The 11,094-nt window shown below is 38.3% G+C and overlaps 1 protein-coding gene and 1 pseudogene across 5 annotated transcripts; both read right to left on the reverse strand.

Annotated features, from left to right (window-relative positions):
- Positions 1 to 107: 107 nt before the first annotated feature.
- Positions 108 to 8,114, reverse strand: LOC123214760 (beta-amylase 7-like). Of its 5 annotated transcripts, XR_006501892.1 has the most exons (12): positions 7,618 to 8,114; positions 6,106 to 6,710; positions 5,220 to 5,504; positions 4,799 to 4,876; positions 4,318 to 4,521; positions 3,919 to 4,113; positions 2,728 to 2,892; positions 1,619 to 1,879; positions 1,143 to 1,361; positions 724 to 960; positions 361 to 546; positions 108 to 278 (listed from the first exon to the last, which is right to left on the reverse strand). XR_006501892.1 is itself a non-coding variant. In XM_044634733.1 (11 exons), the coding sequence occupies exons 2-10, from the start codon at positions 6,544 to 6,546 to the stop codon at positions 730 to 732; spliced, it is 2,013 nt and encodes a 670-aa protein (XP_044490668.1). In that variant the 5' UTR covers positions 6,547 to 6,710; positions 7,618 to 8,114; the 3' UTR covers positions 108 to 546; positions 724 to 729. The 5 variants fall into 5 exon arrangements, 4 of the variants coding, with proteins under 4 accessions (XP_044490668.1, XP_044490667.1, XP_044490666.1 ...); XM_044634733.1 differs by having other exon boundaries at positions 108 to 546; positions 5,220 to 5,438; XM_044634732.1 differs by having other exon boundaries at positions 108 to 537.
- Positions 8,115 to 8,224: 110 nt separating this feature from the next.
- On the reverse strand, positions 8,225 to 10,676 carry LOC123214315 (annotated as a pseudogene).
- Between the last annotated feature and the right edge of the window lie 418 nt (positions 10,677 to 11,094).

Consider the following 11,094-nt stretch of genomic DNA (forward strand, 5'->3'; position numbering starts at 1 on the left):
CGTTTGTTTCCAGTTATTTTCCTGTCAGATTGCCATCCGGGTTGGTTTGAAAAATGTTGATAAGAAATGTATGATGGATAACCTGATCCTTTGAAACAAAACAAACGTGAAGCAATCCATTTGTTATTGTCACGTACATATAATACAATTAGCATCTTATTTTATTCCTTAAATGAAAACAAATGATAGTAAAACTACTTGAATTAAACCTTCTCTTCGACATCACAGAAAATTTGACTTTGTATGAACACCTAATTCACGGAGTCCTGAATACAAACCTGCAGCAGCAACGACACTAATTTTACAGCAAAACCCAAGTCGACATGAACGTGTCAGCAAGCACGGGTTTTGGGAAACTACCTGTCTGCTTTTCGCTTCTGATTACATATACAGCGATACTGTATTTCTAGAATCCCTTAACAATATTGACATTCGCTAAACTGCAATAATTTGGTCCCAATTCTTCTTTAGGGAAAACAAATGATACAAAGTCTGTCGGGAAAATTTTCATTCACAGCTACACCTGCAGACCAACAACTGCTTCCCCTACAACAACAAAAGCCAAGTTAATCACATGTTCAAATCCTGATTTCCTTTCTTTCTTGTGTTGAATATCATCACCACTAAGCAAACATTCCTTGATCATATTTTTGGTGATTTGGTTAAAAAACTTGTAGCCAACCGATGAAATTGGATAAAATATTATATAACATTGCACATTACTCTTCTTTAGAGGTTAACATGCATCCTTTTCACAAAGCGTTCAAATTCCAAGAAGTTTTCTCTCTCCATAAGAGGAGGGCTGAGCCTGAGGTAGATAAACGAAAAGAAGTGTCTTCCATCTGGATCACCGAATGGCTTCGCATTATCCAGAATTCTGTTATAGCTTACTCTATCATGGCAAGGAAGTGGGTTCTCACTGGCAACAGGTATGCAAGCATCCCATGCAGCATTTAGCACCTGAATCAGACAGTTATCATGTTCACACAGACAAGTCAATCTTTCAACATTAATTTGCACTTAGTACTATATGGCCTGCTAATTCACTAACACCCAAAAAAGGGCTCTGTAACAGTGTTTTCATGCTCAAATGAAAAACTTATATAGAGGAAGAATTGTATTTGATAATGTCTGCTGCTTACTTGCCAAGCTAACCCTTCAGAATCCGCAAACGCCTCCAATAAGCCCTCATGCCGGTCTAATATGTGCTGTTCAGCAGAAGTGAAGTTCAGAACAGCTCCATGCTTTTTTAGCATTGCTGCAATTGCAGTATAGCCATCACGATTACATGGATTATAGAATCCAGCAGTTAGCTCAGCAGCATGACTGGCTGTCTTGTACCACCAGTGAATACCTGATAGCTGCTCAGCAATTAAAATATAGCAAACAAACTGGATAGAGTGATAACTACTACAAGAATTTTGTATCTGTTTCCCCAAGGGTTAATACACATTCAGGATCAATATTAGTTGAATAAAATTTTATATAACTCACTCAACCCCAGTCAATAGATGACTATACTGCCTAAAAGATCTCTCAAAAGAACAATATCTCCAATCCTATCTTAGTAAGAACCCATTCCATCTAATAAAAGAATATATCGCAAAGCTAAACTCACCTTTGCTGCAATGCAGGTGCCCTCAAAAGCTAACTTTGCTAGAGAAAGCACCCGATCACCATGATCAACTAAAGCCTGAGAGTACCAATTAAGGAAAAACCTTCCATAGTACCCATTATAGTCACCTCCATCACAGAAGAAGCCTGTCTCATGTGGCTGTGAATTATAAGAACCAGCATTATTAGGTCCCTTGTCCCAGAAGGACTGTCCTCTAGCTTCTGCTGCTTTCCTCAGGCATTTTAGTAAATACTGATCATAACACTGAAAAAGAAAATTCTATGTTAATGCACTAACAGATAATAATATGATACATAAAATGGATGACACAAGACGAAGATCCAAGTGCACAAACCAAAAAAAAACAGTGAACCAACTAATCAATGGGAACACCCCATAATTATCATTACCCATGCTAAGAAAGTGGAGAGAAGCTCATTTTCCCAAGAAGATCAAAAACCTCTTGTCATAAATACATGTTATACTTCTGCAATTATAACTCCTTAAATACCATGTTTGATGATAAGCCTGAAAAACTCTTCACATATCATTTCCTATTTACAGGGGTGAGGAATGGGGATGGTAGGAGTTGCAGTGTTCTGGTCACCAGAGCATGTAAAAAGAATGAGCGCAGCCATTAGAATATTTTCAGGGGATCTAAAGTGTTATGACAAGTAAAATAAGTTCATAATGGCAAGTTTGTGTCTACGTGCTTATGCATTTCCAATTTATATGTATTAAATAACCACATGGGACAGATTTAAGTCTTCCATTGGCCAGATCAACAAAAGCAAAGTATTAGCCAGGCAATAGGAAAGCATTCCTTGGTTTTGGATAAGCTCTACTCTAACCTCTTTTCTGGCGTCAAATTTTTTTGCTTCCCTAACACTATTGAAAAATGAGCTTTGATTTTTTAGTTCTGAAAAATGAAAAAATAAAAGTTCAACTTCAAAGTCAAAATGGCCATAGCAACAAACATATCTAAGCTTTTCTAAAATAGCAACTTCATTTCACTTGCAATCCAAATAGAAAAGTACACAATCAGCAAAGCGCTATTAATTAGATCAGATGGAAGAGAGACTTAGTCAATGTTGAAATTACAAACAAAGTACCTGAAATTCTCCAATGCCAGGATATCTCCAACCATGCTTTACGGGGCAGGAAGGGTACCTCAGTTCGCCACAAGGACCTAGTCCGACTTCAACCAAGGAGATGATACCATCCTGAAAGAATTCATCAAATTCCATACGGAAGCTTCTCATGAAGTCAAAGTACACCTACATAATTCAGAGAATAGATTATCTAAGATTGTACCCAGAAAGGCCATTTATTAGGTGAATAGATTCAAACTATGTTAATGCCCACATAAGAAAAACATCAAACATGCACAAATAAGAGCATTTCATTCAACAAGGGAAAATTTTAGACACACTTATTTATTAGACCCCCGATTGTGGTGACCTATCATTGAAGGAGGCAAAAAACCAAAGAGCTCAAGATTTATAAGTGAAGAAGTAAGTACTTGGCTGCAGAATAGTAAAGTAGTTTGGAAATATTCAATAAGGGAAATACCCATTAAAGTTAGGATTGCTAGGATTAGGAAAGTGGTTATTAAAGTCAATTATTAAGTTGTCTTGATTTCATGTTAGGAAAATAGTTATTAGGTTCAATTATACAGTTCTCTGTTTAGGAATTATGTTGAGATTAGGAAAACTTGTCAACATAAAGATGCTTGCATAGGTGAGCAAAGGCAATTAAGTTCAAGAACATATTCCAGATTTTAAGATAAGGAGCTCTGCCAAGTTTTGTTTGAAGAGATCATTTTTCTAAATTGATGTTATCATTATTTTAGTTCATTTCCTTTTGGCATGGGGTGATTTTAGGTAAATACAGTGTCAACTCAAATGAGTGGAAAAATTTGTGGTTAACAATGAATCTTTTGGAAGCCCATGGAAAGCAATATCTAGAATTTTTCTAGTTAGTCCTAGCTTAATTGGATGTTAGATGACCCCCCCCATTGGTGATTTTAAAACCTTAAAAGATGGTTTGGAAGGTTAAAAGTTCTCCCAAAGTCCAACTCTATGCGCAGGCTTTAGCTCAAGGAATAATCAAATGTACAAATGATATTGCAACACTGCTAGTGTGGTCAAATTTTTACTTGCATATTTTACTTTTTGTCAGTCCAAAGAAACAACCCCCTCTTTCCACATAGACACACACCCCAGAAAGAAAAAAGACAGAGAGAGGGAGAGAGTAAAACCACGATCAGTTTTAGTCTTTATTATGAACTCAAAACCGAGTACCTCCACAGCAGTCCGGCCTCTTAAAACCCGTTCCTTGTCAATCCCCCATGAGAGACACTCAGGGTTTCGTCTTCCCTCTCTATCAGTGAAAAATATGTCGGGATTACTTCGACCAATTTCTGCTACCCAATGTGGTAGAGGAATACAAACATCATCACCAACATTGCCTCCACACTCATGAAATGACATCACAACCTGAGCCAATATAAAAATTCAATCAACTATTAGTTCCAAAGTGAATTCTTTGAAAATTAAAAAGCAAACGCATCCATGGAAATAACAAATTATTAAAATGAGAAAAGAAGATAGGAAATAACATATTATTATGTCAACTAAGAATATTATGCACCTGCTTAGAGAACTAAATGCTACTAAGAGAATAAACCACATAAAGCAAACCTGTAACTTAAGCTTGAGCTCTGAAACCATTTGAAACAGCTTCTTGTAACCATTCCAGTTATAATCTTGAGGAGCATGAGCCTCAACTATTCCCCACCAGCAATCAACCATGACCCCATCGATACTGATTGATTTCAATACCCTCAGCTGCTTAAGTAGACCATCTGCATCAACCAGTTCGCACTTCATGTTGATAACACCCAACTGCCACCACAAGAGCGACTCGGTGAAACAGAATCTTCAAAAGAACTTAATAAGACATCACACCTTGCATTTGGTTAGCCCTTAAAACAAGCATATACATTAGACAAAACATACCCTTTCTTCATGATGATAAATCACAAAGCTCAAAAATATCTTAAAAAAGTTGCTTGCACAGAATGGAAATAGGCTGACATTGATTAGAATTGCAGGCTGTTAAAACAGCAATAAACAAAAAAAGGATAAATCATTGAACTATGATTAAAATTAGAAGACTCACAGGTAGCATCACATAAACTGGAACATATGGAGTGCCAGAAAATTCACGCTCTGGTAACTTTGGGGGTAAATCAACAACCTGCAAAAAGCAAGAGAAGTTGGAAACAAATATATAACATGAACCAACAAAGCAAGCTTTCAATTTCAAATTGAAAATGTCAACTTTTATACCAGATATAGAACATCACTATTCAAAGTCATAGGAGATACTATTAAGAACACAGTTGTTTAGTTCTAATAAATGATCCTGCCATCAAGAGGTTTGTTTTCTGTTGTATCTAATTGTAAGATCAATTATTTTTGTACTCCAAGTGCACTTAGGAAAATCATGAAAATTCAAATTCTAAAAACAGTACAAGATATCATCATCAAACTACAAAGAGATCAAAATGCAAAGAACCTCTGACCAATTCAGACCTTACCAGCTTGTCATTAACAGTATCCATGGAACCACCAATAAGCGAATGAATCTCAGTTTGTTCTCCTCCACCTCCCACTAGAGCTGAAGTTTGGGACCGAGCACTAGGGGATAAATCATAAGGTGAGGCTGCGGGCATGAATACACCTTTCATGCGACATGTGTTATACTCCACTGAGCTCCTATATCCAGGAGAGATTCCTCTTTGAGAAGTAGTTGGTGTCTGTTGTGACATCACATGAGAAGATGAATTTACCATTGCAGAAGTGCCAGTAGCAGACCTTGACCCCTATTGAAATTTATAGAAAAACGTTCCCATTTTATTTTCTGATTTTCATTCAACTAAATAACAAAGGGATGACCAAGGGAGAATTATAGTTGAACACATAATATAAGAGAAGCCCCTATTCACTGTTATCCAATACAAGTTATGGCCTAAGATTAGCTAATTGAAAAATATAGGACAAATAATCTATAATTACTCTCAATGTCAAAAGTAAATGATTACATTTTTAATCTTTCAACAAACTCATATAAAAAGGCACATGAAAAACACACATGAAGCTACATGAGATCAAATAGTCTTTGCTAAGTGAATTTGAATAAATTAACATGATGTAGATGGATTTATGATTAGAAAAAAAAGAAGTCACCTGTGCACCTCCTATGCATCACCAAGGCCACTCCTTGCCCAAGGATGCCCTAGGAACAACACAGGAAAACCTTCATTGGCTCAAAACATTTTTTATATATTATCATGATACAAACTTTTGAGACATTAGCTTCAAAGATTTTATACGGCGTTATTAGATATTTAATTTAATTAATGAGAAGCTGATAATATGTTGATTGAGTGACAAATGAAAACTCTGTACTTCACAATTAAGTACCTGAGACCTTGAAGGAAAGGTGGTTCCATCAGGAAGAACAACCCAGCCAGCTTCCCTAGCCAAAGCTGCAATCACATCATTAATATCTGCTCTGACCCTAAGGTTATAGTTCCCATGCCTCCTTAGACCAGCCAAGATCCTTGCAGTGATTGCCCTCCGATGCCGCTCCCTCAGCTTTGTCCTCTCCTTCTCTTCCAAAGGTCTACACCTCCGAACTCCACCCTCTACTGGGGTGCCCACTTGCTCCTGAATTTGTTGGTGGTGTGGAAGTTGATTATTATTACTACTACTAGGTGCTAAACCTACATCAACCCCCACCATCACTTGCCTGTGAATGTGCTTCCCTCCATTTTCTTCATCCTCTTCCTTCACATCCATCTCTAATTCTTCCTCATCATCATCCTCACTTGTTCCTATTAAATTTTGCATATCTGTTGCCATCGTTCTATCTTTTCTTTACAACTTCTATCCCCAGCTACCCAGCTACTTCTGACATAATGAGTTCTATCCAAAATGCAATTATTACAGCTGAATTTTGTTCATCATGTATATATCATCAAGATTATATGATCTGAAATACAATGCCTGGTTGACTAAAGGGTTCCCTGAAAAAGAAATGGAATTTCAAATTATGTCTCACATTGATACAATACCAATCAAATAAGAATGATAGAATGAAAATGAAGGAAGGAAATGCTCCCTTCAAATAAGCTGAAAAAAAATCAAAACGGATAGTAAAGGGGTGAAAGACTAGGGCTTTTAGCAAAATAACACTTTCACAACACTTTAACAAGCACTTATGCTAAATTCTTGCTATTCTTTTAAAAAGTTAACAGGGTTACAGTATTTGCTCCTTCAATTACAAATGAAAATGATCAACGGAAGTAGCTGAATGAAAAAGGAAGGTTGAATAGGATTTAACACACACAATCTCATCCGACTCTTCACATTCTACTACCATCTTCCTCTCTTCAAAAATTATTTGATTCAAGTCAAAGTTATTGAAATTGAATTCTAGTGCACAGCACAGCTATCACAATGAAAGCTCCAAATATCTTTTTTTTTTTTGGCTAAAAACCTCCACAAAATTTGTTTCAGGTTCTAATATAACTTCCATTCTAGTTGAAACATTCAAACATTTACAACCTAAGTAAACAAATACGTACTCAATTGTCTACTGAATGAAATTGACTCAAAGAAGTTGAGTTTCTTTTCAAGTTTTTTTAAAAGTAAAAACAGGTAACTTGGAGTTAATTTTATTTTTCTTTTTGTTTCCCATCGTTTCTTCAGTAATCAAACAGGAAGAAAAACTCAATCGAATCAAAAGACAAAAATTGGCCATATAACTCAAATGAAGAGTTAGGACGTTTCAGTCACAAAAACCTAGAAAGCAAATTCCTTTAAACCTGACCTACGTACTAAAGTGATAATCAAGTTTCCAGGAAAATCTGAAGTTAACAAAAGTAAGATGAAGTTATGAGGACAGCAGGAAAATAAATAATGTTATAGCACCTTAAACACGATTTCTCGCTGAATTCTCAAGCAAATCCTTCAATTAACATATATGAACACAGTCTTAAGGGCCTCCAACTTTACATAATCCACGAATTCACCTTCTCACCAACCAAATCTCTGATATAGATACCCTTCAGCCACAGGCCTTTAAGAAACCTATTTTCTCTCTCCCAGAACTCTAACAGTACCGCCGTTCTTACAAAACTTTTCAAATATTTCCGCCACCAGAACGAATCTCCGACGTCATTCCACGGCGACTCGTCTGACCTGCGATGAACAAACAAACAAGATGCGGAGAAGCGAAATTCGAGGCTTCTCCGGCGGATACGAAAAGCGCGGCGACCAGTAAGATAGGGATTGCGCCCGTGCGTGTGAGGCCCAGGGTTTCACGCGTGTGTGCAGACTCGAACGTGTCGTGTGTGCGAGATTAGGTTTGGCACGAACGAGGTGTGCGTGTGTAAGAGCGAAGGAGAGGATATACGGACGTGCGACTAAAACACGCGTGGCACCTGCCTATACAGGTTCCCCCAGGGAACTGAATCAATATTTCTGACACAAAAGTATCCCATGGAAGGGTAATCTTGTAATTTCATATACAATTAAATAACAAAAACTCGATTGAAAATTTTTAGATGCATATTAATGGATGGCATCTCTTGTACAAGACAAGTTTTAATTTAGCACAGTACATGAAATTACAAGATTACCCTTATTGTAGTTTTGGGTACTAAGAGCAAACGCAAAGACTATTGGACTTCTCACAGTATGTTTGCCATTATCCTTGTACCATATCAAAAACCCAAAATTTCCAATATAGTCACTTTCTGGACTTAAATTAAACCATTTCCCACGTCAATTTTCACCGTTAAATTGAACTCAGCTTTGCTGTATTTTCCGGCAAACGTTACTGTCACGGGTTTCACAACAACTTCCATACCAGTTGGAGCCTCTACAACCGCGGTATAAACCGCACTATAGTCATCTACATTTTTCAACACCCTCTTGAAGGTGAAGCTTGCAGTATTGGTGTTGTTCAGTATGACCGTAAAGGAGGGGTAATTAAGGTCTAGATTAGCATTTTCACAGGTGAAATTTGATGCCCCTGTGAGAACTCTAATCTGATGGCTTGTGTAGTTGAGGCCACACAAGTAACTGATATAATCCTCCACCTCAATGTCATATACAAGTCCAGGATTTATGGCCTTGTTGGGATTTACATGACCTGAGCCGAAGTCGAGAGGGGGGCCAGCAACGCCGGTGGTCATGTCGATAATCATTCCATGAGCATTGTCCCTCAGGCTGGTCGTAGTCATCATTGCTGAACGAATGGCAGCTGAACTCCAGTCAAGGTGGCGGCTTTAAGTAGTATGTCTATGCCCGCTACATGAGGGCATGACATTGATGTTCCAGATACAAGAGCACAATCAGTGAGTAAATAATTGTCACTTATTGGCGGCGAAGCCCCGCTGGGAACCCAAGCAGCCAATATATTGACCCGAGGTGCCAATATATCAGGTTTTAGTATCCAAGGTGACTGTCTCTCAGGCCCTCGAGATGAAAAATCTGCTACCTGGGGGCCTGGCTTTGTACCCAGTAGTGTAATCTGGAACTTGACACTAACTGTTGCATTTATAGAATTGATTATGTACTTCTTTACTAACTTTCCATCTTGCAAATTCACTGTCACAAAAGGCAAATTGAAGTCATCTGGATGAAGAAACTGGCCAAAGTCTGTACTGAAGATAGCTCCAGGTGCTCCATCTCTGGACATTTCATCTGGTTGAAAAGATTCACAAAAGATGTATTTGCCTGCAACATCTTCAGGGTTTAATGAGTTATACTCACAAAGTTCCTTGGATTGATTTCCGTGTCCAAAGTATATAGGAACCTCGGAGACACAAATTTTCTGGGTAGATAGATCTTCCTGTGACAGTCAGCTCTCCATCACCTGGAGTGATGTGAGCTGCAAAATCTCTATCGATTGTTCCGGCGCCAACAGTGGTAATCCAACGAGCTCCGTTAAACATTGTGTATGAATGAGGACCTCGATTTCCAGCTCAACATGCAACAAAAATTCCTTTCTTCAGGGCTGCAAAAGCTGCAATGGTATAGGGTTCTGATGAAAGGGAGTTGTCTCAAAGAATCCTAAGGACAATGACAGGACATCCACGCCATCCTCTATGGCCTGATCCAAACCGGCCAGAACATCAGTTGCCGCTGCATCATAACTGGTGTTGAAGAACAACACTTTGTACAACGCAATCCTTGCCATTGTTGCCATTCCAATGGCTGTTCCTTCAGCGTATCCGAAGTAATCAGCATGTTGAACACGGCTGCCGGCTACTGTTGATAATGTATGGGTGCCGTGACCCCAGTAATCTCTGGGAGAATCATAGTTATCTGGTTCTGTTATATTCAACCCGTACTGCTTCATGCCTTTGCTGAATGAGCGAGCTCCAATCAATTTTTTGTTGCAATGAGAAGCATTAAATTCAACCCCAACTTCGCGTGTACCATGCCGTCTCTCAGGAACCGGCGGTATCCCTTCATCGTTGAGGCTTTCGCTTTCTGGCCAAATTCCAGTATCAAGGATTCTAATTGTTATATCATTGCCAAAACCTGCAGCTGGCCACAACCCAGCTTGTTTCTTTAGGCCAAGAAATTTATGTGTGTGTGTAGTGTGGAGTTGGGCAAAAGATTCTGGATATGCAGCAATGTGGGATGGCAAACTTTGGAGTTGCTCAAGTTGGCTATGTGACAACACGGCACTGAAGACATTCATCACATGACTGTAGGTATAGAGATGGGTTGGAGCAATTTCATTTCTTGCTGAGGGATGAAAGTGTATAAATGTACCAGTGATGGGGAGTGAAGAAAGGAGCTGGCATGGCTGACTTGTCAAAGTGGACGATGTAAGTTTTACGGCCACCTGACATTGATAATGACGTGGCAGTAGATACAAAGAGAAAAAGGGAAAGAAGCAACAAAGAAGTAGCAATATTCTCTATTGTTATGGTCACTAACCTGTGGGATCTGAGAGGATCTATATACACAGATTAAGGTACACATCGTTGTAAGCTAGCTGTGATCGATTAAATCAATGTAATTGTCAGCTGAAAACACAATGTTGAGTATTGAAGTATCTGCATGTTTACAATAAATCCAAAATTTCGGTCTAATGCATGTAGAATTTATATATTATTTTTTGTATGATTTTGAGCTGGGGATAGCCTCATACGTAATAGGCCGGCAGCTGCTACACAAGTTACCAAGCATTGGATTTATTGATGGAATTTTATCTTAGACTAACATTCAGAGGAAACCAAGGAACCTGCACCTCATGCACTCTCATAACAATTATGCAGTATCTCTATAAAACTTAGATTTGGAGATAAAAACTAGGAAATAGACAGGCTCTGGCAGTTGATAATCAGAGTAGAAGGTTTAGCCCTTTGGCTGCTGCTGCTGTCAAGC

The sequence above is a fragment of the Mangifera indica genome, chromosome 4 (assembly GCF_011075055.1).
Source record: "Mangifera indica cultivar Alphonso chromosome 4, CATAS_Mindica_2.1, whole genome shotgun sequence".
Classification (NCBI taxonomy): domain Eukaryota; kingdom Viridiplantae; phylum Streptophyta; class Magnoliopsida; order Sapindales; family Anacardiaceae; genus Mangifera; species Mangifera indica.

What these genes read in the sequence shown, in the direction of transcription:
- LOC123214760 (XM_044634732.1), bottom strand. Translation starts at nt 6,546, where the DNA reads ATGGCAACAGATATGCAAAATTTAATAGGAACAAGTGAGGATGATGAT. An exon ending in ATACTGTTAATGACAAGCTG is followed by an intron (nt 4,877 to 5,219) that starts GTAAGGTCTGAA and finishes TGCTTTTTGCAG; the next exon opens with GTTGTTGATTTACCCCCAAA. An exon ending in GAGGCCGGACTGCTGTGGAG is followed by an intron (nt 2,893 to 3,918) that starts GTACTCGGTTTT and finishes TGAATTATGTAG; the next exon opens with GTGTACTTTGACTTCATGAG.